At 37.7% G+C, this 27500-nt stretch overlaps 1 protein-coding gene across 4 annotated transcripts in view; it reads left to right on the forward strand.

Annotated features, from left to right (window-relative positions):
• myh14 (myosin, heavy chain 14, non-muscle) overlaps window positions 1-27500 on the forward strand; it is a 145342-nt gene that overhangs the window by 13581 nt on the left and 104261 nt on the right. For all 4 annotated transcript variants that reach the window (XM_061915238.1, XM_061915237.1, XM_061915239.1 and 1 more), the window contains exons 2-4: window positions 11178-11358; window positions 18968-19174; window positions 26258-26414. In XM_061915238.1, the coding sequence (XP_061771222.1) occupies window positions 11191-11358; window positions 18968-19174; window positions 26258-26414 (532 nt within the window). In that variant the 5' untranslated portion in view covers window positions 11178-11190. The remainder of the gene's footprint in view (window positions 1-11177; window positions 11359-18967; window positions 19175-26257; window positions 26415-27500) is intronic.

Consider the following 27500-nt stretch of genomic DNA (forward strand, 5'->3'; position numbering starts at 1 on the left):
CACACAATTCCCCGTAATGACAAAATGAAAATGTTTGTTTCACATGTTTCCAAATGTATTTACAATTGTCCTCAAAATTATACACACAATACCCCATGATGATGAAATACAAATGTTTTTGTTCACATATTTTAGCAAATTTATTTACAATTGTCCTCAAAATTCCCATAATGACGATATGAAAATGTTTTTTCACATATTTTTCCACATTTATTTACAATTGTCCTCAAAATTCTACACACAATACCCCATAATGACAATATGAAAGTTTTTTTTTTTACATATTTTACCAAATGTATTTACGAATCCCCACAAATTTCTACACACAACAGCCCATAATGACAATATGAAAACATGTTTACACAGTTTTGCTCATTTATTTACAATTGTCCTCAAAATTCCACACATACTTCTATGACAAATTTGCAAAAATATGTGAAAAATATATTTTCATATTATTTAAAATTGTCCTCAAAATTCTACACACAATACACCATAATGACAATATGAAAGTTTTTTTCCACATATTTTTCCAAATTTATTTACAATTGTCCTCAAAATTCTACACAAAATACCCCATAATGACGATCTGAAAATGTCTTTTTCACATATTTTTCCAAATTTATTTACAATTTTCCTCAAAATTCTACACACAATACCTCATAATGACAAATCTGAAAATGTTTTTTTCACATATTTTTCCTAATTTATTTACAATTGTCCTCAAATGTATACACACAATAGACCACAATGACGAAATAAAAATGTTTTGGTCACATATCTTAGCAAATTTATTTACAATTGTCCTCAAAATTCTACACACAATACCCCATAATGACCATATGAAAATGTTTTTTTCACATATATTAGCAAATTTATTTACAATTGTCCTCAAAATTCTACACACAATACCCCATAATGACAATATGAAAATGTTATTCACATATTTTACCAAATTTATTAACAATTCTCCTCAAAATTCTACACACAATTCCCCATAATGACAAAATAGAAATGTTTCACGTTTCCAAATGTATTTACAATTGTCCTCAAAATTATACACACAATACCCCATGATGATGAAATAAAAATGTTTTTGTTCACATATTTTAGCAAATTTATTTACCATTGTCCTCAAAATTTTACGCACGATACCCCATAATGACAATAGGAAAATGTTTTCTCACATATAATAGCAAATTTATTTACAATTGTCCTCAAAATTCTACACACAATACCCCATAATGACAATATGAAAATGTTTTTCACATATTTTACCAAATCTATTTACAATTATCCTCAAAATTCCACACACAATTCCCCATAATGACAAAATTAATATGTTTGTTACACATGTATCATAATGTATTTACAATTGTCCTCAAATTTATACACACAATACCCCATGGTAACTAAATAAAAATGTTTTTTTCCACATATTTTAGCAAATTTATTTAAAATTGTCCTTAAAATTCTACACACAATACCTCATTATGACAACATGAAAATGTTTTTCACATATTTTACCAAATTGTTTTGCAATTGTCCTCAAAATTCTACACACAATACCCCATAATGACAATATGAAAGTTTGTTTTTTTCACATATTTTACCCAATTTATTAACAATTCTCCTCAAACTTCTACACACAATTCCCCATAATGACAAAATGAAAATGTTTCACATGTTTCCAAATGTATTTACAATTGTCCTCAAAGATATACACACAATACCCCATGATAACTAAATAAAAAAGTTTTTTTTCACATATTTTAGCAAATTTATTTACAATTGTCCTCAATATTCTACACACAATACCCAATAATGACTATGACGTTTCACATATTCTAGCAAATTTATTTACAAGTGCCCTCAAAATTCTTCACACAATACCCCATAATGACAATAGGACAATATTTTTCACATATTTTACCAAATGTAGTTACAATTGTCCTCAAAATTCAACACGCAATAACCCGTAATGACAATATGAAAATGTTTTTTTCACATATTTTAGGAAATTTATTTACAGTTATCCTCAAAATTCTACACACAATACCCCATAATGACAATATGAAAATGTTTTTCCACATATTTCACAAAATTTATTTACAATTCTCAAAATTCTCCACACGATACCCCATAATGACAATATGAAAATGTTTTTTCACATATTCCCAAATCTATTTACAACTGTCCTCAAACTTCTACACTTACAACTGTCCTCAAACCTCTACACACAATTCCCCATAATGACAAAATGAAAATGTTTCATGTTTCCAAATGTATTTACAATTGTCCTCAAAATTATACACACAATACTCCATGATGATGAAATAAAAAGGTTTTTGTTCACATATTTTAGCAAATTCATTTACAATTGTCCTCAAAATTCTACACACAATACCCCATAATGACAATATGAAAATGTTTTTCACATATTTTACAAAATCTATTTACAATTCTCTTCAAAATTCCACACACAATTCCCCATAATGACAAAATGAAAGTTTGTTTCAAATGTTTCCAAATGTATTTACATTTGTCTTCAAATTTATACACACAATACACCATGATGACGAAATAAAAATGTTTTTGTTTACATATTTTAGCAAATTGTCCTCAATATTCTACACACAATACCACATAATGACAATATGAAAAACAAATTTCACATATTTTAGCAAATTTATTTACAATTGTCCTCAAAATTCTACACATAATACCCCATGACAATATGAAAATGTTTTTTTCACATATTTCAGCAAATTTATTTGCAATTGTCCTCAAAATTCTGCACACAATAACCCGTAAAGACAATATGAAAATGTTTTTTTTCACATATTTTAGCAAATTTATTTACAGTTATCCTCAAAATTTTACACACAATACCCCATAATAACAATATGAAAATGTTTTTCACATATTTCACAAAATGTATTTACAATTCTCCTCAAAATTCTACACACAATACCCCATAATGACAATATGAAAATGTTTTTCCACATATTTTAGCAAATTTATTTACAATTGTCCTCAAAATTCTACACACAATACCCCATAATGACAATATGAAAATGTTTTTCACATATTTTAGCAAATTTATTTACAGTTGTCCTCAACATTCTACACACAATACCCCATAATGACAATATGAAAGTTTTTTTCACTCTTTTCAAATTTATTTACAATTGTCCTCAAAATTCTTCACACAATACCCCATAATGACAATATGAAAGTTTTTTTTTCACATATTTTCCCAAATTTATTTACAATTGTCCTCAAAATTCTACACACATTACCCAATGATGATATTACGAAAATGTTTTTTCACATATTTTTCCAAATTTATTTACAATTGTCCTCAAAATTCTACACACAATACCCCATAATGACGATCTGAAAATGTTTTTTTCACATATTTTTCCAAATTAATTTACAATTGTCTTCAAAATTCTACACACAATAGCCCATAATGTCAACATGAGAATGTATTTACACATTTTTGCAAATTTATTAAAAATGAAAGAGTAAAAAAAAAACACATGTACATACAGTGTAGCCAGGAAGTATTCACAGCGCTTTTGTTTTTTGTCACTTTATGTTACAGCCTTATTCTAAAATGGAATAAATAAATTTTTGTCCTCAAAATTCCACACACAATATCCGATGACAATGTACAACATTTTTTTTTTTTTTAATGCATATTCCCAGCATTTTCTCAATAGTTTCTCAATGCAGCTCAGATCTTTTTGAACAAACCTGGCACACCTATCTTGGGGAAGCGTCGGCTTTCACCCAGGATGTCTCTGCACATTGCCACATTCATCTTTCCCTCTATCCTGACCGGTCTCCCAGTTCCTGCCACTGGAAAGCATCCCTGCAGCATGTTGCCGCCACCAATTGGCCTGGCGGTGAGCGGGGGCGGGGTGTAGTGCAGTACTCGTCCACGGGGGTGTTTTGTCCCGAAGCAGATACAGATAAGGACTGTGAGTGATCAAAGATAACGGTTGAAACAAAAGTGAAAGTACGATACTGTTCACTGTTCCACTTTTGGATCGGCCTTTCAGACGCGCTCCCCGCCTGTCATGTCACTTCCCTCTAGCCCGTTGATGATTCTCCTCTACTCGCTCTGTCTCCCAATTACGTGCCCTGGATGCGTCTCGCTTGTCCCGCTTGTCCCGCTTGTCCCTCCTCGCCACCAGACCATCGGCGTCGGACTTCCCGTCGCTCCACTTTCCAATCCACGCCTTCACAACCGGGGGCGGAGTCGGTCCTTCCGACGCCGGCTGATGATTGCATGCACGACATCAGCGCTGACCTAGACTTGTACTTGCACGTGTACTTGTACTTGTTCGGTATACCGCTACTAACCCACTTAGAATGCAGCTTCTGGAAAAATACCCTTTTTTTTAAGGTAACACGCAGAGAGCACTTATAAGCAGAAACAGTGTGGAGACAGAAGAGGAAGAATGGACGCATTTAGGCTTAAAAACTACATCCTAGTGCTACAATATAGTGCTACTAATAGTACAATATATTGTAAATCCCAAGTAAAAGAGGAGCGATGTTCATATGTTGTTAATATTCAGTGTTTTATTGTTCGTTATATTGTCAATGCCACGTAGAAGAGTTGTAATCTTCACATGTTGTTAATATTTAGTGTTTTATTGTTCATAGTTATATTGTAAATCCCACGTAAAAGAGGAGCGATGTTCATATGTTGTTAATATTCAGTGTTTTATTGTTCATAGTTAACATTGTAAATCCAACGTAAAAGAGGAGCGATGTTCATATGTTGTTTATTTAGTGTTTTATTGTTCATAGTTAATATTGTAAATCTCACGTAAAAGAGTAAAAATGTTCATATGTTGTTAATATTTAGTGTTTTATTGTTCACAGTTAACAATCCAAATCCAACGTAAAAGAGGAGCGATGTTCATATGTTGTTAATATTCAATGTTTTATTGTTCATAGTTATATTGTAAATCCCACGTAAAAGAGGAGCGATTCTCACATGTTAATATTCAATGTTTTATTGTTCATAGTTATATTGTAAATCCCACGTAAAAGAGTAATGATGTTCATATGTTGTTAATATTTAGTATTTTATTGTTCATAGTTAATATTGTAAATCCCACGTAAAAGAGTAACGATGTTCATATGTTCTGAATATTCAGTGTTTTATTGTTCATAGTTAATATTGTAAATCCAACGTAAAAGAGTAACGATGTTCATATGTTGTTTATTTAGTGTTTTATTGTTCGTATTTAATAGTGTAAATCCCACATAAAAGAGTAACGATATTCATATGTTAATATTCAGTTTTTTATTTTTCATAGTTATATTGTAAATGCCACGTAAAAGAGTCGTGATGTTCATATGTTGTTAATATTCAGTGTTTTATTGTTCATAGTTATATTGTAAATCCCACGTAAAAGAGGAGCGATGTTCATATGTTGTTAATATTCAGTGTTTTATTGTTCATAGTTAACATTGTAAATCCAACGTAAAAGAGGAGCGATGTTCATATGTTGTTTATTTAGTGTTTTATTGTTCATATGTAATAGTGTAAATCCCACATATGAGTAACGATGTTCATATGTTGTTAATATTTATTGTAAATCACGTAAAAGAGTAACGATGTTCATATGTTGTTAATATTCAGTGTTTTATTGTTCATAGTTATATTGTAAATCCCACGTAAAAGAGTAACGATGTTCATATGTTGTTAATATTTATTGTAAATCACGTAAAAGAGTAACAATGTTCATATGTTGTTAATATTCAGTGTTTTATTGTTCATAGTTATATTGTAAATCCCACGTAAAAGAGTAACGATGTTCATATGTTGTTAGTATTTTAGTGTTTTATTGTTCATAGTTAACTTTGTAAATCCCACGTAAAAGAGGAGCGATGTTCATATGTTGTTTATTTAAGTGTTTTATTGTTCATAGTTATGTTTTAAATCCCATGTAAAAGAGTAACAATGTTCATATGTTGTTAGTATTTAGTGTTTTTACTGTTCATAGTTAATATTGTTAATCCCACGTAAAAGAGTAACAATGTTCATATGTTCTTAATATTCAGTGTTTTATTGTTCATAGTTAACATTGTAAATCCAACGTAAAAGAGTAACGATGTTCATATGTTGTTTATTTCGTGTTTTATTGTTCGTATTTAATAGTGTAAATCCCACATAAAAGAGTAACGATATTCATATGTTAATATTCAGTTTTTTATTTTTCATAGTTATATTGTAAATGCCACGTAAAAGAGTCATGATGTTCATATGTTGTTAATATTCAGTGTTTTATTGTTCATAGTTATATTGTAAATCCCATGTAAAAGAGGAGCGATGTTCATATGTTGTTAATATTCAGTGTTTTATTGTTCATAGTTAACATTGTAAATCCTACGTAAAAGAGGAGAGATTTTCATATGTTGTTTATTTAGTGATTTATTGTTCATATGTAATAGTGTAAATCCCACATAAGAGTAACGATGTTCATATGTTGTTAATATTTATTGTAAATCACGTAAAAGAGTAACGATGTTCATATGTTGTTAATATTCAGTGTTTTATTGTTCATAGTTACATTGTAAATCCCACGTAAAAGAGGAGCGATGTTCATATGTTGTTTATTCAGTGTTTTATTGTTCATAGTTACATTGTAAATCCCACGTAAAAGAGTAACGATGTTCATATGTTAGTATTTTAGTGTTTTATTGTTCATAGTTAACTTTGTAAATCCCACGTAAACCAGGAGCGATCCTCATATGTTGTTAATATTCAGTGTTTTATTGTTCATAGTTACATTGTAAATCCCACGTAAAAGATGAGCGATGTTCATATGTTGTTTATTCAGTGTTTTATTGTTCATAGTTATATTCTAAATCCCACGTAAAAGCGGAGCGATGTTCATATGTTGTTAGTATTTAGTGTTTTATTGTTCATAGTTAACATTGTAAATCCCACGTAAAAGAGTAACGATGTTCATATGTTGTTAATATTCAGGGTTTTATTGTTCATAGTTAACATTGTAAATGCCACTTTCTTTATTTTCATGTACATTTTGGATGTAAAAAACTGTAAAATTCCATTTCGTGTTTTTTTAGGTGGTCTGTCATACTTTTTTTTAGAAGTCTATGGGACATTGTGACTTCTGGTATTAGTGTTCCTGGGAAAAAGGACCAAACACACATACTGTACAGCAGCTTTTTACGTGATAATATATCATATTTAGGTTTTTATGACACTTTGAATGCTGTTTGTTACATTTTTGTTGCATTTTGCTTGGTCTGAGAAGTAAAATATGTTCATATGTTGTTATTATTCAATGTTTTATTGTTCGTAGTTTATATTGTAAGTCCCCCTTTATTGCAATGTACATTTATGGCGGGGGTCGGCAACCCACGGCTCTAGAGCTGCATGCGGCTCTTTAGCGCCGCCCTAGTGGCTCTCTGGAGCTTTTTCAAAAAATTATGAAAAATGGAAAAAAATGAAAAAAAAAACAATATGGTTTCAATATGCTTTCTGTAGGAGGACAAACATGACACAAACCTCCCTAATTGTTATAAAGCACACTATTTATATCAAACATGCTTCACTGATTCGAGTATTTGGCGAGCGCCGTTTTGTCCTACTAATTTTGGCGGTCCTTGAATGCACCGGGGCTTGTTTACATCCGGGGTGTCCAAACTTTTTCCACTGAGGGCCGCACACTGAAAAATCAAAGCAAGGCCATTTTGATATGTTTTTATTTAAAAAGCCAATACAATATATGTGTAAAAATAAACATTTAGGCCTCCACTCAGGCTTGATCCCAGGGACCCCAAAGGATTTTGGTCAAAAAATATTTAAAATGTATTATTGTTATTCAAGGTTTAAATCCCTAGATCAACATTAGGTCTATCTGTCAATATAACGTTTTTAAAGATTTATGTTGTATGCCCTTTTTGTCAAAGAAAACCCTGTTTTGTTATGGAAAAAAACACAAAATATGCAATAGTCTCCCCCAATAAAATTTTAAAGTGGAATATTTGAGATTATAAAATAATTGGACCCTTAAAATTGTCAACACATAACACCATTCATTTAATTTTTTTAAATTTTTTTTTTTAGCAATGACAGAAAAAAATCGCACTAAAAAAATTGGGGATACGAAAGGGTCTTATTCATTAAAAATAAACTTTTTTTTTTTTTTTTTTCACTGTTTAAACACAGTCATTGAGATCAACTTCAGATCCATCCTTCAATTATAACTTTTATTGTTGTTTATGTTTTTTGTTTGTTCTTATTAGGCCCTTCTTTAGAAAAAAACAACTTAGTTTTTTATATGGCAACACAAAATATGCAACATTTTCCCCCAAAAATATCTCAAAGTGGAATATTTAATGTGACATTGATTTTGATTAATTATTATTTTTTTAAAGAAAACAGCCTGCATGGCAGCTTTTGTGTTATTAGAGTAAACAATGCAACATTTTCTTGTCACATTTAACCTGTTTGCTCTTTTATACCACTTTTTCTGTTTTTTATTTTTTTAATCGTATTTTTAGAATGTGCTTAGGGCCGTTAAAAAATTACCCGTGGGCCGCAAATGGCAAAATTTGGGGTTGCCGACCCCTCCTGCTTTAGGGTGTCCCAGTGAGTAAACAACTGTAGAATTCCACTCCGGGTTTTTTTTTTTGGTAACATTTTTAAAAGTCTGTTGGACATTGTGACTTTAAAATTAGTCTTCCTGGACTTCTTGACACTTAAAAAAAAATTCTGACTGTTTGAAAAAAAAAAAATTCTGACTTCTTGACACTTACAAAAAATCCTGACTTTTTGACCAAAACATTTAAGCCTTTTTGACCAAAAAAATGTACGCCTTTTTGAACAAAAAAATTACTACATTTTGACCAAAATATTTACAACTTTTTGACCAAAAAATGTCCGACTTTTTGACCAAAAAATGTCCAACTTTTTGACCAAAAAATGTACGACCTTTTGACAATTTTTTCTTTTACTTTTTGACACTTACAAAAAAATCCTGACTTTGACCCAAAAATTTGCGACTTTTTGACACCAACCAAAAATCGCGACTTTTTGACCCAAAAAATCCTGATTTTTTTTTACACCTAAAAAAAACTTACTTTTTGACACTTAAAATAAATCCTAACTTTTTGACCAAAAAATGTGCGACTTTTTGACACTTAAAAAAAAAATCCTGACTGTTTGAAAAAAAAAAATTCAGACTTCTTGACACTTACAAAAAATCTTGACTTTTTGACCAAAACTTTTAAGCCTTTTTGACCAAAAAATTTACAACATTTTGACCAATATTTACAACATTTTGACCAAAATATTTACAACTTTTTGACCAAAAAATGTACGACTTTTTGACCCAAAAATTTTCAACTTTTTGACCAAAAAATGTACAACCTTTTGACAATTTTTTTTTACTTTTTGACACTTGGAAAAAAATCCAGACTTTGACAAAAAAATGTACGACTCTTTGTCACTTACCAAAAATTGCGACTTTTTGACCAAAAAAATCCAGATTTTTTTGACACCTAAAAAAAATACTTACTTTTTGACACTTAGAATAAATCCTAACTTTTCGACCAAAAAATTTGCGACTTTTTGACACTTAAAAAAAAAATCCTGACTGTTTGAAAAAAAAAAAAATCAGACTTCTTGACACTTATAAAAAATCTTGACTTTTTGAGCAAAACATTTAAGCCTTTTTGACCAAAAAATTGACAACATTTTGACCAAAATATTTACAACTTTTTGACCAAAAAATGTACGACTTTTTGACCAAAAAAATTCCCAACTTTTTGACCAAAAAGTGTACGACCTTTTGACAATTTTTTTCGTACTTTTTGACACTTAGAAAAAGATCCAGACTTTGACCAAAAAATTTGCGACTTTTTGACACTAACCAAAAATCTCAACTTTTTGACCCCAAAAATCCAGATTTTTTTGACACCTAAAAAAAATACTTACTTTTTGGCACTGAGAAAAAATCCTAACTTTTTGACCCAAAAATTTGCGACTTTTTGACACTTAAAAAAAATCCCGACTGTTTGAAAAATTAAATTCCTACTTCTTGACACTTAGAGAATCTCAACTTTTTGACCTAAAAATTTACGACTTTTTGACACTTAAAAAAATGTTCGACTGTTTAAAAAACAAATTTCCTACTCGACATTTACAAAAAATCTTGACTTTTTGACCCAAAATTTACGGCTTTTTGACCCAAAAAATTACGACTTTTCGACCAAAAAAGTTACGACTTTTTGACTGAAAAATTTACGACTTTTTGACAATTAAAAAAACCCTCATCTTTTTGACATTTTTCCTTTAAGTACTCTCAATTCAATTTATTTCGGGAGGTTCCCGGTTTTTGGTGCCTCTCCCGGAAATTAACTTGGGCTAACATTCGAATTGAATTGAAATATTAATTTCAAACCTGCACAGTACAACTAAACACAGTTTTGTTTTACATTTTGGCAAAGATATTTATGCAAAGTTTGAAAATTTTTCACGCGGACTACAATATTGAGGGCGTGCCGTGCCGGCTATACTTTTAACGTCCTCTACAACATGCTATCTGCGTGCCGGCCGGACGCATGCATTTCGCTACTTCAGTCGTCACACGTATAAGATTGCATACTTGGTCAACAGCCATACAGGTTACACTGAAGGTTGTGATATAAAAAACTTTAACACTCTCACTAATATGCGCCACACTGTGAACCCACACCAAACAAGAATGACAAACACATTTCGGGAGAACATCCTCACAGTAACACAACATAAACAGCGCAGAACAAATACCCAGAATCCCATGCATCCCTAACTCTTCCTGGTTACATTATACAACCCCGCCCACCTCAACCGACGTTTTGTGGCCCCCATTGTTTTCTTTATTTTGTGAAATGGGTCAAAATGGCTCTTTGAGTGGTAAAGGTTGCCGACCCCTGGTATATATTATGTATACACATTGTTTTCTCTCAATGTGGCCCCCGAGTGAAAATATTTGCAATAGCTGACGGCTCACAGATTCATGCGAAAAAGTATTTGAAATAAAGATGAATAGTGGATGTTAGAAGTGTTGGTGCATGGATTTAAAGAAACTGTGCGAGACTAATCAATCCTGGTGTCTGCTTCTTCCCGCCCACAGTGCCAGCACTACCATGTCCAGGCCAATAGGGGCCGGCATCAACGATGTCACCCGCTTCCTCTCCTCGGGGGCGGTGCCCACCTCCCCCGGCGCCAACACTCCCGTGTTCTCCGCCGCCAGCCAAGCGGACTGGGCGGCCAAGCGGCTGGTGTGGGTTCCCTCGGAGAAGCACGGCTTTGAGGTGAGCGGGCGGGTGCGGCCGTCACGTGACGCGTGCCTCCGGGTCTTACTCCCAGACAAGAAGATGACGCCGGACTTGTCGCATTCCGACACTCGTGCCAAGTGACGAGCTCCGAGCGAGCGGCCGCAGGGCAGGGTGTGTCAGACATGTGCGGGGAAGGGTGTGTACGCACCGCTCATTTGAGGAGAACGCACACGTGGTCACGTGACACACACTGGGTCACATGACCATGTGTGGTCATGTGACACACAGGTAGTCACGCAGGGTGTGGCAGACATGTGCAAGGAAGGGTGTGCACGCACCTTTCCCCATTTTGAAGAGAATGCACACGATCAGCAGGACTCACCGACATCACCATCATACCCATTGGCTGGTCACATGACAACAAAATCACCACTTTTTGACACGTACAAAAAATGCAGATTTTTTGACGCTTTGAAAAAAACCCAGATTTTTTGACACTTAGAAAAAAATCTCGACTTTTTGACACTTACCAAAAATCCTGACTTTTTGACCAAAAAAATCCCGATTTTTTTGACTCTTAGAAAAAATCTCGACTTTTTGACACTTACCAAAAATCCTGACTTTTTGACCAAAAAAAATCCAAATTTTTTTACACTTAGGAAAAATCTCGACTTTTTGACTCTTACCAAAAATCCTGACTTTTTGACCCCAAAAATCCCGCTTTTTTTACACTTAGAAAAAAATCTCGATTTTTTGACAAAAAAATCCAGATTTTTTGTAATTTAGGAAAAATCTCGACTTTTTGACACCAAAAATTCTGACTTTTTGACCAAAAAAATACAGATTTTTTGTCATTTACAAAAAAATCTAGACTTTTTGACACTTACCAAAAATCCAGATTTTTGGACCAAAAAATCCATCTTTCTTTGACACTTAAAAAAAATCCCAATTTTCGCCAAAAATTTACAACTTTTTGACACTTAGAAAATAATCCCCACTTTTTGACACTTAGACAAAAATCCTGATTTTTTGACAGAAAAAAATCCCGACTTTTTGACACTTAGAAAAAATCCTCACTTTTTGACAAAACATTTTACGACTTTTTGAGACTTACAAAATATCCCAACTGTTTGAAAAAAAAAATTCCGACTTTTTGACCAAAAAATTTACGACTTTTTGACACTTGGAAAAAAATTCCGACTTTTTGACAAAACATTTTATGACTTTTTGACACTTACAAAAAATCCCAACAGTTTGGTAAAAAAAATTCCGACTTTTTGACCAAAAAAATGTACGACTTTTTGAGACTGAGAAAAAAATCCCGACTTTTTGACACTTGGAAAAAATCGTAACATTTTGATCCAAAAAATGTGTTACTTTTTGACACTTAAAAAAATCCCAAACTGTTTGAAAAAAAAATCCAGATTGTTTAAAAAAAAAAGACGACTTCTTGACACTTAAAAAAAATCCTGACTTTTTGACCCAAAAATATACACCTTTATGACCAAAAAATGTACGACATTTTGACCAAAAAAATTACAATTTTTTGACTACAAAATTTACAACTTTTTGACCAAAAAATGTACTACTTTTTGCCCAAAATTTTTTTTCTTTTTGACACTTAAAGAAAATCCCAACTTTGACCAAAAAAATTACGGTATTTTGACACTTACCCAAAATCCTGAATTTTTTACTAAAAAAATCCATCTTTTTTTGACACAAAAAATCCAGAATTTTTGACACTTAGAATAAATCCCAACTTTTTTACCAAAACATTTCTGACTTTATTAACAAAAAATTTACAACTTTTTGACCAAATAATCCCCACTTTTTGACACTTGGAAAAAAAACCACACTTTTAGACACTTGGAAAAAATCGTGAGTTTTTGACAAGACATTTTACGACTTTTTGACACTTCGAAAAAATCCTGACTTTTTGACAAAATGTTCCGACTTTTTGACACTTAAAAAAAAATCCAGACTTCTTGACAACAAATGTACATTTTTTTTGACCCAAAAATTTACGACTTTTTGACACCTGGAAAAAAATCCCGACTTTTTGACACCTGGAAAAAATCGAAACATTTTGACCGAAAAATGTATGACTTTTTGACACTTAAAAAAAATCGTTACTGTTTGAAAAAAAAAAAAATCCGACTTCTTGACACGTACCAAAAATCCTGACTCTTTGACCCAAAAATTTACAACTTTTTGACTCTTACAAAAAAAGTCCTGACTTTGACCAAAAAAATTACGACTTTTTGACACTTTGAAAAAATCTTGACTTTTTGACCAAAAAAATCCCGACCTCTTTAATTAACACTTTGACACTTACCACAAATCGCGACTTTTTGACCCCAAAAAATCCAGATTTTTTTGACACCTGAAAAAAATCTTACTTTTTGACAGTTAAAATAAATCCCAACTTTTTGATTCAAAAATTTGCAACTTTTTGACCAAAAAATGTACGACTTTTTGACACTTAAAAAAACCCAGACTTTTTGACAGTTAAAAAAAATTGCGACTTTCTGACAAAAAAAATCAGACTTTTTGAGACTCACAAAAAATCCTGACTTTTGACCAAAAATGTTCTGACTTTTTGACACTCAAAAAAAATCCAGACTTTGCGACATTTAGAAAAAAATCGCATCTTTTTGACCAAAAAAATACAGACTTTTTGACATTTAGAAAAAACCGCAACTTTTTGACCCCAAAATTTACAACTTTTTAACACTTAAAAAAATCCAAACTGTTTGAAAAAAACTATTCCTACTTCTTGTCAACACTTACAAAGACTCTTGACTTTTTGACACTTAAAAAAATTACGACTTTTTGTCACTTAAAAAAATTCCCGACTGTTTGAAAAATAAAATTCCTACTTGACATTTACAAAGAATCTCGACTTTTTGACCAAAAATTTACGACTTTTCGAATGAAAAATTTACGACTTTTCGACCGAAAAATTTAAGACTTTTTGACTGAAAAACTTACGACTTTTTGACACCTTTAAAAAATCCAGACTTTTTGACACCTTTAAAAAATCCAGACTTTTTGACACCTTTAAAAAATCCAGACTTTTTGACACTTAGAAAAAATCGCAACTTTTTTACAAAAAATGTTTACAACTTTTTGACACTTAGAAAAAGTCTCGACTGTTTGAAAAAATGTACATCTTTTTGACACACTTGGTCATATGACACACACGTGGTCACATGACAAACACTTGGTCACATGACAAACACTTGGTCACATGACACACACTTGGTCACATGAGAAACGCGACACTGCCGGCTGGAGGACGGGACCTCCTCCTGGAGGACTTGCCCGTCCCCGGTCTGGCTCAGGGAGTGGTCTGTCTGCCAAAGTGGTTCCTTGGAGAAGGACAATGGCTGCCTTCAATCTCTCTGACGTGGTTGACAAGCACGAGCAGAATGTCACGCATCTTCTCACCCTGGACCTCACGTCACATGACTCCTCCACGCCGTCACATGACAAGAGAGGCCTTGTCTACACTTTCTCTGCGGCACCCTCTGCCCACTCATAGTACTACAACATAGTACTACAACATAGTACTACAACATAGTACTACAACATAGTACTACAACATAGTACCACAATATAGTGCTACAATATAGTACCACAATATAGCACTACAGTATAATGATACAATATAGTACCACAACTTAGTACCACAATATAGCAGGGAGGGGATTCATATGGCCACATTTGTCACGGTTTACCTGATACATGAAGCGTGACAATTTGGGGGGGCCGATTGCAGTGTAGCAGGGGGGGCCCAAACTGTCCCACTGAGGGCCACACTCAGAATATAAAAGCAGGCGGGGCCATTTTGATAGTTTTATTTTTTAAAGCAATACAATATTTACCTTGAGTCACGTTGGGTCCCTGGGACCTAGAAGCATCTAAGTTTGGTCCCTGGGACCTAGAAGGGTCTAAGTTTGGTCCCTGGGACCCGGAAGGGTCTAAGTTTGGTCCCTGGGACCCGGAAGGGTCTAGGTGTGGTCCCTGGGACCCAGAGGGTTCTAAGTTTGGTCCCTGGGACCTAGAGGGTTCTAAGTTTGGTCCCTGGGACCTAGAGGGGTCTAAGTTTGGTCCCTGGGACCCGGAAGGGCTTTGGTGTGGTCCCTGGGACCCAGAGGGTTCTAAGTTTGGTCCCTGGGACCCAGAGGGTTCTAAGTTTGGTCCCTGGGACCTAGAGGGTTCTAAGTTTGGTCCCTGGGACCTAGAGGGGTCTAAGTTTGGTCCCTGGGACCTAGAAGGGTCTAAGTTGTGTTCTTGACACCTAGAAGTGTCTAAGTTGTGTTCTTGGCACCTAGAAGGGTCTCAGTTGTGTCCCCGGGACATAGAAGGGTCTCAGTGGTGTCCACGGGACCCACAAGGGTCTCAGTTGGGTCCCTGGGACTCTGAAGGGTCTAAGCGTAGTCCCCGGGACCAAGAGGGTCTAAATTGGGTCCCTGGGACCTAGAAGGGTCTAAGTTGTGTTCTTGGCACCTAGTAAGGTCTCAGTTGTGTCCCCGGGACATAGAAGGGTCTCAGTTGTGTCCCCGGGACCCACAAGGGTCTCAGTTAGGTCCCTGGGACTCTGAAGGGTATAAGTTTGGTCCCCGGGACCAATAGGGTCTATGTTGTTGTCTTGGGACATAGAAGGGTCTAAGTTTGGTCCCTGGGACATAGAAGGGTCTAAGTTTGGTCCCTGAGACTTGGAAGTGTCTAAGTTTGGTCCCTGAGACTTGGAAGTGTCTAAGTTTGGTCCCTGGGACCCAGAAGGGGTCTAAGTGTGATCCCTGGGACCTAGAGGGTTCTAAGTTTGATCCCTGGGACCTAGAGGGTTCTAAGTTTGATCCCTGGGACCTAGAGGGTTCTAAGTTTGATCCCTGGGACCTAGAGGGTTCTAAGTTTGGTCCCTGGGACCTAGAAGGGTCTAAGTTGTGTTCTTGGCGCCTAGAAGTGTCTAAGTTGTGTTCTTGGCACCTAGAAGGGTCTCAGTTGTGTCCCCGGGACATAGAAGGGTCTCAGTGGTGTCCACGGGACCCACAAGGGTCTCAGTTGGGTCCCTGGGACTCTGAAGGGTCTAAGCTTAGTCCCCGGGACCAAGAGGGTCTAAGTTGGGTCCCTGGAACCTAAAAGGGTCTAAGTTGTGTTCTTGGGACCTAGAAGGGTAAGTTTGGTCCCTGGGACATAGAAGGGTCTAAGTTTGGTCCCTGCGACTTGGAAGTGTCTAAATTTGGTCCCTGGGACCCAGAAGGGTCTAAGTTTGGTCCCTGGGACCCAGAAGGGTCTAAGTTTGATCCCTGGGACCCAGAAGGGTCTAAGTTTGATCCCTGGGACCCAGACGGGTCTAAGTTTGATCCCTGGGACCTAGACGGTTCTAAGTTTGGTCCCTGGGACCTAGAAGGGTCTAAGTTGTGTTATTGGCACCTAGAAGGGTCTCAGTTGTGTCCCCGGGACATAGAAGGGTCTCAGTGGTGTCCACGGGACCCACAAGGGTGTCAGTTGGGTCCCTGGGACTCTGAAGGGTATAAGTTTGGTCCCCAGGAATAAGGGGGTCTAAGTTGGGTCCCTGGGACCTAGAAGGGTCTAAGTTGTGTTCTTGGGACCTATCAGGGTAAATTTGGTCCCTGGGACATAGAAGGGTCTAAATTTGGTCCCTGCGACTTGGAAGTGTCTAAGTTTGGTCCCTGGGACCCAGAAGGGTCTAAGTTTGATCCCTGGGACCCAGACGGGTCTGATTTTGATCCCTGGGACCTAGACGGTTCTAAGTTTGGTCCCTGGGACCTAGAAGGGTCTAAGTTGTGTTATTGGCACCTAGAAGGGTCTCAGTTGTGTCCCCGGGACATAGAAGGGTCTCAGTGGTGTCCACGGGACCCACAAGGGTGTCAGTTGGGTCCCTGGGACTCTGAAGGGTATAAGTTTGGTCCCCAGGACCAAGGGGGTCTAAGTTGGGTCCCTGGGACCTAGAAGGGTCTAAGTTGTGTTCTTGGGACCTATCAGGGTAAATTTGGTCCCTGGGACATAGAAGTGTCTAAGTTTGGTCCCTGGGACCCAGAAGGGTCTAAGTTTGATCCCTGGGACCCAGAAGGGTCTAAGTTTGTTCCCTGGGACCTAGAAGGGTCTAAGTTGTGTCCTTGGCACCTAGAAGTGTCTAAGTTGTGTCCTTGGCACCTAGAAGGGTCTCAGTTGTGTCCCCGGGACATAGAAGGGTCTCAGTGGTGTCCACGGGACCCACAAGGGTCTCTGTTGGGTCCCTGCGACTCTGAAGGGTCTAAGTTTGGTCCCCGGGACCAATAGGGTCTAAGTTGGGTCCCTGGGACCTAGAAGGGTCTAAGTTGTGTACTTGGGACCTAGAAGGGTAAGTTTGGTCCCTGGGACATAGAAGGGTCTAAGTTTGGTCCCTGGGACATAGAAGGGTCTAAGTTTGGTCCCTGCGACTTGGAAGTGTCTAAGTTTGGTCCCTGGGACCCAGAAGGGTCTAAGTTTGATCCCTGGGACCTAGAAGATTCTAAGTTTGGTCCCTGGGACCTAGAAGGGTCTAAGTTGTGTTCTTGGCACCTCGAAGTGTCTAAGTTGTGTCCTTGGGACCTAGAAGGGTAAGTTTGGTCCCTGGGACATAGAAGGGTCTAAGTTTGGTCCCTGCGACTTGGAAGTGTCTGAGTTGGGTCCCCGGGACCCAGAAGGGTCTCAGTTGGGTCCCCGGGACCCAGAAGGCTCTCAGCTGGGTCCCCGGGACCCAGAAGGGTCTCAGTTGTGTCCCCGGGACATAGAAGGGTCTCAGTGGTGTCCACGGGACCCACAAGGGTCTCTGTTGGGTCCCTGCGACTCTGAAGGGTCTAAGTTTGGTCCCCGGGACCAATAGGGTCTAAGTTGGGTCCCTGGGACCTAGAAGGGTCTAAGTTGTGTACTTGGGACCTAGAAGGGTAAGTTTGGTCCCTGGGACATAAAAGGGTCTAAGTTTGGTCCCTGGGACATAGAAGGGTCTAAGTTTGGTCCCTGCGACTTGGAAGTGTCTAAGTTTGGTCCCTGGGACCCAGAAGGGTCTAAGTTTGATCCCTGGGACCTAGAAGATTCTAAGTTTGGTCCCTGGGACCTAGAAGGGTCTAAGTTGTGTTCTTGGCACCTCGAAGTGTCTAAGTTGTGTTCTTGGGACCTAGAAGGGTAAGTTTGGTCCCTGGGACATAGAAGGGTCTAAGTTTGGTCCCTGCAACTTGGAAGTGTCTGAGTTGGGTCCCCAGGACCCAGAAGGGTCTCAGTTGGGTCCCCGGGACCCAGAAGGCTCTCAGCTGGGTCCCCGGGACCCAGAAGGGTCTCAGTTGGGTCCTCGGGACCCTGAAGGGTCAAAATTGTGTCCACGGGACCAGGAAGGGTCTAAGTTTGGTCCCTGGGACCCGGAAGGGTGTCAGTCATGAAAATGTTCAAAATATTCATCTTTTTAACTTTAGTTTTATCCTCACCTTCAGATCTGTATGTCAATATAACATTTATTTGTAATGATTAAAAATGATTTAAAAACATGCATACTTTGTGAGAGCAAAAAAAAAGAGCAAATTGTGTAAAGCAAGTGCAGGTGCACTTGAACCTGAACTCCGCACAAGTTGAAGACTTCTTTTCCTGCTTTCCTGCCCAACAGTCGGCCAGCATCAAGGAGGAGCGCGGAGACGAGGTGGAGGTGGAGCTGACGGAGACACAGAAGCTGCTGCACCTTTCCAGGGAGGAGATCCAGCGCATGAACCCACCCCGCTTCAGCAAGGTGGAGGACATGGCCGACCTCACCTGCCTCAACGAGGCCTCTGTGCTGCACAACCTGCGGGAGAGATACTACTCCGGCCTGATCTACGTGAGAACCCCACACTCCACTTGGCGTCCTTTCACAATAAAAGTCGGGGCTCGCTGCTGGAACTTAAGACGGATTAACAGCGGCTTGACTTTTGCAATACTAATATGTGCTTTGGAAGTTTGGCGGCAGGCCACGCCCACATCTTACGGCGTAGGAAAAATATTTTCACAATTAATCATCACCTGTATGTGTAGTATCTGTCATTTTAACCACCACTCATTTGGTCAAAGTCCCTAGGAGGAATTTGTTAAAGTATGACCGCTTTTTTTGGGCCGAAAAATGCCAAAAATTTGGCCAAAAACCATCAGAACAAAGTTTGGCGACAGGCCATGCCCACATCTTTTGGTGTAGGAAAAATGTATTCACAATGAATCACCTATATGCGTATTATCTGTCATTGTAACCACCACTCATTTGGTCAAAGTCCCTAGGTGGAGTTTGTTAAAGAACGACCCCTTTTTTTTTTTTTGCCAAAAACCATCAGCGCAAAGTTTGGCGCCAGACCACGCCCACATTTTATGGCGTAGGAAAAATTACTTTGCAATTATTCATCACCTATATATGTGGTATCTGTCATTTTAACCACCACTCATTTGGTCAAAGTCCCTAGGAGGAGTTTGTTAAAGAACGACACCTATTTTTGCCAAAAAATGGTGAAAAATGACGAAAATTGTCTCAAAAGCATCAGAGTAAAGTTTGGTGCTAGGCTACGCCCACATCTTTTGGTGTAAGAAAAATGTATTTACAAATGATCATCATCTATATGTGTAGTATTTGTCATTTTAACCATGACTTATTTGGTCAAAGTCCCTAGGAGGAGTTCGTTAAAGAACAACCCATTTTTTTGCCCAAAAATGGTCAAAAACCATCGAAGCAAAGTTTGGCACCAAGCCACGCCCACATCTTTTGGCAAAGGAAAAATTTGTCCGCAAGTAATTATCACCTATATGTGTGGTATCTGTCATTATAACCACCACTCATTTGGTCAAAGTCCCAAGGAGGAGTTTGTAAAAGAACCACACCTTTTTTTTGCCAAAAGTGGCCGAAAACCATCAGCGCAAAGTTTGGCGCTAGGCCACGGCCACATCTTATGGCATAGGAAAAATTCCTTAGCAAATAATCATCACCTATATGTGTGGTATCTGTCATTTTAACCACCACTCAATTTGGTCAAAGTCCCTAGGAAGAGTTTGTTAAAGAACGACGCCGTTTTTTGCCCAAAAATGGTGAATAATGCCGAAAATTGTATAAAAAGCATCAGAGTAAAGTTTGGTGCTAGGCCACGCCCACATCTTTTGGTGTAGGAAAAATATATTCACAATGAATCATCACCTATATGTTTAGTATCTGTCATTGTAACCACCACTCATTTGGTCAAAGTCCCTAGTAGGAGTTTGTTGGTTTTTCTAATCAGCCTGACCTAAGCTTAACTGTTTGATAGTAAAATTAAGAATACAAATCATCTCTGTGATGATCTCAAATCTCATTTTCCAGCTAGTAAACTTGTATCAGATTGTGTTGCAGCTTTAAGAAGTGAACTTGCATGTTGTTCCCCACAGCCACGTGGTCCAAGGCTTTGTGTACATAGTTAGCAGGTCTAAGCGCGTACAAATACAAGTGCGTGTACACACTACACACTCCACGCTACACACTACCGGGCACATGTGGCATGTAGAAGGTAGACGCAGCAGTCCAGGACCACATTGTTCCTACTCATGAGGAAGATTGATGGATCATGTATTGACCTCCATATTGTTGCCAATAAACAGTGTTATTAAGTTAAAGTTAACATAATACATTGCACGACACCTACCCTTTACATCAGTATTTCTTAACCATATTATTATTGGTTTATTAGGTTTTATATTTTATTGTATGATCCTTTAACTCAGTGGTCCCAAACCTTTTTGTAGCTGCAGACCAGTCAACGCTTGATAATTTGTACCACAGCCCGGCGGTAGGGAGTGGGGGGGTATTTTTTTAAATTTATTTATTTTTGTCATGAAAAAAGGGCAGTTTTTTGGGTTGGTGCACTAATTGTCATTGTATCTTGTGTTTTTTATGTCGATTTAATAATAAAAAAAAAATAATAATAATAATAATAAAAAATTCTTATGCGGCCCCGGTACCAATCGGTGGTTGGGGACCACTGCTTTAACTACTTGGTATCGTATCGATACTTAATTTCAAGTATCAAAGAAGAGAAGAATAAGTGATTATTACATTTGAACAGATGTGTAGATAAAGAGAAAACAGCGCAACACCTATCCTTTACATCAGTATTTCTCAACCATATTATTATTGGTTTATTAGGTTTTATATATTATTGTATGATCCTGTAACTACTTGGTATCGGATCGATACTTAAATGTGTGGTATCATCCACAACTAAGGTCAAGTATCTAAGAAGAGAACAGTAAGTGATTATTACATTTGAACTGAAGTGTAGATAAAAGAGAAACCAGCGCGATACCTACCCTTTACATCATTATTTCTCAACCATATTATCATTGGTTTATTAGGTTTTATATTTTATTGTATGATCATGTAACTACTTGGTATCGGATCGATACTTAAATGTGTGGTATCATCCACAACTAAGGTCAAGTATCAAAGAAGAGAAGAATAAATGATTATTACATTTGAACAGAAGTGTAGATAAAAGAGAAAACAGCACGATACCTACCCTTTACATCATCATTTCTCAACCATATTATCATTGGTTTATTAGGTTTTATATTTTATTGTATGATCCTGTAACTACTTGGTATCGGATCGATACTTAAATGTGTGTTATCATCCACAACTAATGTCAAGTGTCAACGAAGAGAAGAATAAGTGATTATTACATTCGAACAGATGTGTAGATAAAAGAGAAAACAGCACGACACCTACCCTTTACATCAGTATTTCTTTAACCATATTATTATTGGTTTATTAGGTTTTATATTTTATTGTATGATCCTGTAACTACTTGGTATCGGATCGATACTTAAATGTGTGGTATCATCCACAACTAATGTCAAGTATCAAAGAAGAGAAGAATAAATGATTATTACATTTGAACAGATGTGTAGATAAAAGAGAAAACAGCGCGACACCTACCCTTTACATCAGTATTTCTTTAACCATGCTATTATTGGTTTATCAGGTATTATATATTATTGTATGATCCTGTGCCTACTTGGTATCGGATCGATACTTAAATGTGTGGTATCTTCCAAAACTAATGTCAAGAATCAAAGAAGTTAAAAGAGAAAATAAGCAGACATTAACAGTAAATGAACAAGTATATTAATAATGCATTTTTTACAGTTTGTCCTTAATGATGTGTACAAAATAATAAGTGTATAAATGACACAATATGCTACTGCATACATCAGCAGACTAATTAGGAGTCTTTGTTGTCTAGTATGTTCAAAATTTTATTGAAGGACTAAATTACAATAATAAATATGTTTCATGTACACAAAACATTATTGTTACAATAAAGACAATAATGCACATTTGTGTTTATATATATAAATATATATAATGTGTGTGAAGTGAAGTGAATTATATTTCATATAGCGCTTTTTCTCTAGTGACTCAAAGCGCTTTACATAGTGAAACCCAATATCTAATTTTTACATATAAACCAGTGTGGGTGGCACTGGGAGCAGGTGGGTAAAGTGTCTTGCCCAAGGACACAACGGCATTGACTAGGAAGGCGGAAGCGGGGATCGAACCTGCAACCCTCAAGTTGCTGGCACGGCCGCTCTACCAACCGAGCTATACCGAGCTATATATATATATATATATATATACTGTGTGTGTGTATATATATATATATATATATATATATATATATATATATATATATGTATGTATGTATGTATATATATATATATATATATATATATATATATACACTCAGTAAAGGTTTGGGAACTGAGGAGACACATGGGAATTCTTTCCCATTCTTGCTTGATGTACAGCTTAGGTTGTTCAACAGTCTCCCGCCTCATATTTTAACCTTCACACATTTTCAATTTCAGGACTACAGGCAGGCCAGTCTAGCACCAGCACTCTTTTACTAAGAAGCCACGCTGATGTAACACCTGGCTTGCCATCATCTAGCTGAAATAAGCAGGGGTGTCCATGATAACAACATATGTTATGTTATGGGGCGGCATGGCGTAGTGGGTAGAGCGTCCGGCCAGAAACCTGAGGGTTGCAGGTTCGCTTCCCACCTATTGACAGCAGGACACTTCACCCTTTGCCCCCGGTGCCGCTCACACTGGTGAATGAATGATAGGTGGTGGTCGGAGGGGCCGTAGGCACAAACTGGCAGCCACGCTTCCGTCAGTCTACCCCAGGGCAGCTGTGGCTACTGATTTAGCTTACCACCACCAGGTGTGAATGTATGTTGAGTCTTACTTCTCTGTGAGCGCTTTGAGTGTTTAGAAAAGCACAATATAAATCTTAAGTTGTTATTATTATTACTATATGTCGCTGTATGTACCTTTCAGCATTAATGGTGCCTTCACAGATGTGTAAGTTACCCATGCCTTGGGCACTAATACACCCTCATACCATCACAGATGCTGACTTTTACACTTTCACCTGAGAACAGTCCTAATGGTTCTTTTCCTCTTTGGTCTGGAGGACATGACGTCTACAGTTTCCAAAAACAATTTGAAATGTGGATTCGTCAGACCACGGAACACTTTTCCACTTTGGATAATTCCATTTTAGATGAGATTGTTTCCGGGTGTTGTTGATAAATGGCTGTGGCATTGCATAATAGAGTTTTAACTTGCGCTTACAGATGGAGCGACCGACTTTAGTTACTGACAGTGGTTTTCTGAAGTTTTCCTGAGCCCATGTGGTGATATCCTTTACATGTTGATGTCGCTTTTCGATGTTGTAGCACCTGAGGGAGCCAAGGTGCGTAATATCATGGCTTAAGTGCAGTGATTTCACCACATTCTCTGAACCTTTTGTTGATATTACATAGCGTAGATGGTGAAATCCCTAAATTCCTTGTTGAGAAATGTTGTTCTTAAACAATTTGCTCAGACATTTGTTAACAAAGTGATGACTTTCGCCCCGTCCTCGTTTGTGAATGAGTGAGCATTTCATGGCAGCTGCTTTTATACCCAATCATGGCACCCACCTGTTCCCATTTAGCCTGTTCACCTGTGGGATGTTAAAAAAATAAGTATTTTATGATCATTCCCCAACTTTCTCACTCTTCTTTGCCACCTGTGCCAGCTTTTTTGAAACACCTTACAGGCATCAAATTCCAAATTAGCTAATATTTGCAACAAATAACAAAAGTTTCTCAGTGTGAAGATGAAATATCTTGTCTTTGGGTAGACTCGCGGACGTGCCATCGATGATTGTGCAGCTTGAAAGAGGTCAGTGTGACCTATTATGACGATATTTGGTTGTTTGGATGTGTTTTTAGAGTACTCGCATTGTTAGCCTCCTCATACAAACCCGGTTTCCATATGAGTTGGGAAATTGTGTTAGATGTAAATATAAACGGAATACAATGATTTGCAAATTCTTTTCAACCTATATTCAGTTGAATATGCTACAAAGACAACATATTTGATGTTCAAACTGATACTTTTTTTTTTCACAAATAATCATTAACTTTAGAATTTGATGCCAGCAACACGTGACAAAGAAGTTGGGAAAGGTGGCAATAAATACTGATAAAGTTGAGGAATGCTCATCAAACACTTATTTGGAACATCCCACAGGTGCGCAGGCTAATTGGGAACAGGTGGGTGCCATGATTGGGTATAAAAGCAGCTTCCATGAAATGCTAAGTCATTCACAAACAAGGATGGGGCGAGAGTCACCAATTTGTAAGCAAATTGTTGAACAGTTTGAGAACAAAATTTCTCAATGAGCTATTGCAAGGAATTTAGGGATTTTACCATCTACGGTCCGTAAAATCATCAAAAGGTTCAGAGAATCTGGAGAAATCAATGCACGTAAGCCATGATATTACGGACCTTTGATCCCTGCATCAAAAACAGACATCAGTGTAAAGGATATCACCACATGGGCTCAGGAACCCTTCATAAAACCACTGTCAGTAACAACAGTTGGTTGCTACATCTTTAAGTGCAAGTTTAAACTCTACTATGCAAAGCAAAAGCCATTTATCAACAACACCAATGAACGCCGCCGGCTTCGCTGGGCCCGAGCTCATCTAAGACGGACTGATGCAAAGTGGAAAAGTGTTCTGTGGTCTGACGAGTCCACATTTCAAATTATATTTGGAAACTGTGGACGTGGTGTCCTCTGGAACAAAGAGGAAAATAAAAATTTGGATTGTTATAGGCGCACAGTTGAAAAGCCAGCATCTGTGATGGTATGGGGGTGTATTAGTGCCCAAGGCATGGGTAACTTACACATCTGTGAAGGCACCATTAATGCTGAAAGGTCCATACAGGTTTTGGGAGCATCCAAGCAAAGTTATCATGGACGCCCCTGCTTATTTCAGCAAGACAATGCCAAGCCACGTGTTACAACAGCGTAGTTTTGTAGTAAAAGAGTGCGGGTACTTTCCTGGCCCGCTTCAGTCCAGACCTGTCTCCCATGGAAAATGTGTGGCGCATTATGAAGCGTAAGATAGGACAGTGGAGACCCCAGACTTTTGAACGACTGAAGCTCTACATAAAACAAGAATGGGAAAAAATTCCACTTTCAAAGCTTCAATAATTAGTTTCCTCAGTTCCCAAACGTTTATTGAGTGTTGTTAAAAGAAAAGGTGATGTAACACAGTGGTGAACATGCCCTTTCCCAACTACTTTGGCACGTGTTGCAGCCATGAAATTCTAAGTTTATTATTATTAGCACAAAAAAATAGTTAATGAGTTTGAACATCAAATATCTTGTCTTTGTAGTGCATTCAATTGAATATGGGTTGAAAAAAGATTTGCAAATCATTGTATTCCGTTTATATTTACATCTAACACAATTTCCTAACTCATATGGAAACAGGGTTTGTACTTTCCGTATTTTACGATTTAGAATGTGTTGTCGTCACCACACTAATGAGCGCCCCTGTGCTCCCCACAGACCTACTCCGGCCTCTTCTGCGTGGTGGTGAACCCTTACAAGAACCTGCCCATCTACACCGAGTCCATCGTGGAGATGTATCGGGGCAAAAAGCGCCACGAGATGCCGCCGCACATTTACGCCATATCGGAGGCGGCGTACCGGAGCATGCTTCAAGGTACTTCATCCACGCTGATATCTGTGACCTTTCCCCCCTGCTATCGGCCCGGGCCGGACTGGAATGTGTGACCTTTGGCCACAGCGTAAGAGCGATACCGAGGCGTGGCGTGGCCTGTTTATCAAAAGCCGACGTGAATCAGAGGCCAATAAATATTCAGTCACCGCGGCCGTTTTCACCTCCACAAAGTGAAAGAAGAGCAGCTGAAATCGTTGGAGGGATGATTGCGCAACACCTGCGCCCCGGGGTGCCTTCCTGAGATAACAGGGCGGGGCAGATCGGATTCTGGGTCTTTACGTATCGGCCGCCGCCGCCGCCCTCGGGGGTTGGGCTGTGGGCGTGTCGCTGTGGTGACAGGAACCAGTGGGACCAGTATGAATTCTTCCACCATGAACACGCCCGCAGGTTTTTTTTTTCTTTCTGGAAAAGCAGTTGCAAGGAACCTGGCTTTAAATTTTTCTTTCTTTTAAATGGTCGACCGTAAAAATGGTATAGACCTGGTTCACACTGCTAAATGTGGCGGGAGATCATACTTGCCAACCCTCACGGATTTTCCGGGAGACTCCCGAAATTCAGTGCCTCTCCCGAAAACCTCCCGGGACAAATTTTCTCCCAAAAATTTCCCGAAATTCAGTCAGAGCTGGAGGCCACACCCCCTCCAGCTCCATGCGGACTTAAGTGAGGACAGCCTGTTTTCACGCCCGCTTTCCCACGATATTAACAGCACGCCTGCCCAATGACGGTATAACTGTAGAATGATCGAGGGTGAGTTCTTGGTTTCTTATGTGGGTTTATTGTTAGGCAGTTTCATTAACGTCCTCCCAGCGCGGTAACAACACACAACAACAGCAGTCACATTTTCGTCTGCCGTAAACAGCAATGTTGTGACACTCTTAAACAGGACAATACTGCCATCTACAGCACATGCATATGGTTAGAAAATAGACCAATGATGGACAATTCAACCCTTAAGTCAACAATGAGTAGATGAGTGTTATGTGTGTGTATATGTGTAAATAAATGAACACTGAAATTCAAGTATTTTTAATTTTTGTATATATATATATATATAAAATATATATGTAC

Source organism: Nerophis ophidion, linkage group LG11 (assembly GCF_033978795.1).
Source record: "Nerophis ophidion isolate RoL-2023_Sa linkage group LG11, RoL_Noph_v1.0, whole genome shotgun sequence".
Classification (NCBI taxonomy): domain Eukaryota; kingdom Metazoa; phylum Chordata; class Actinopteri; order Syngnathiformes; family Syngnathidae; genus Nerophis; species Nerophis ophidion.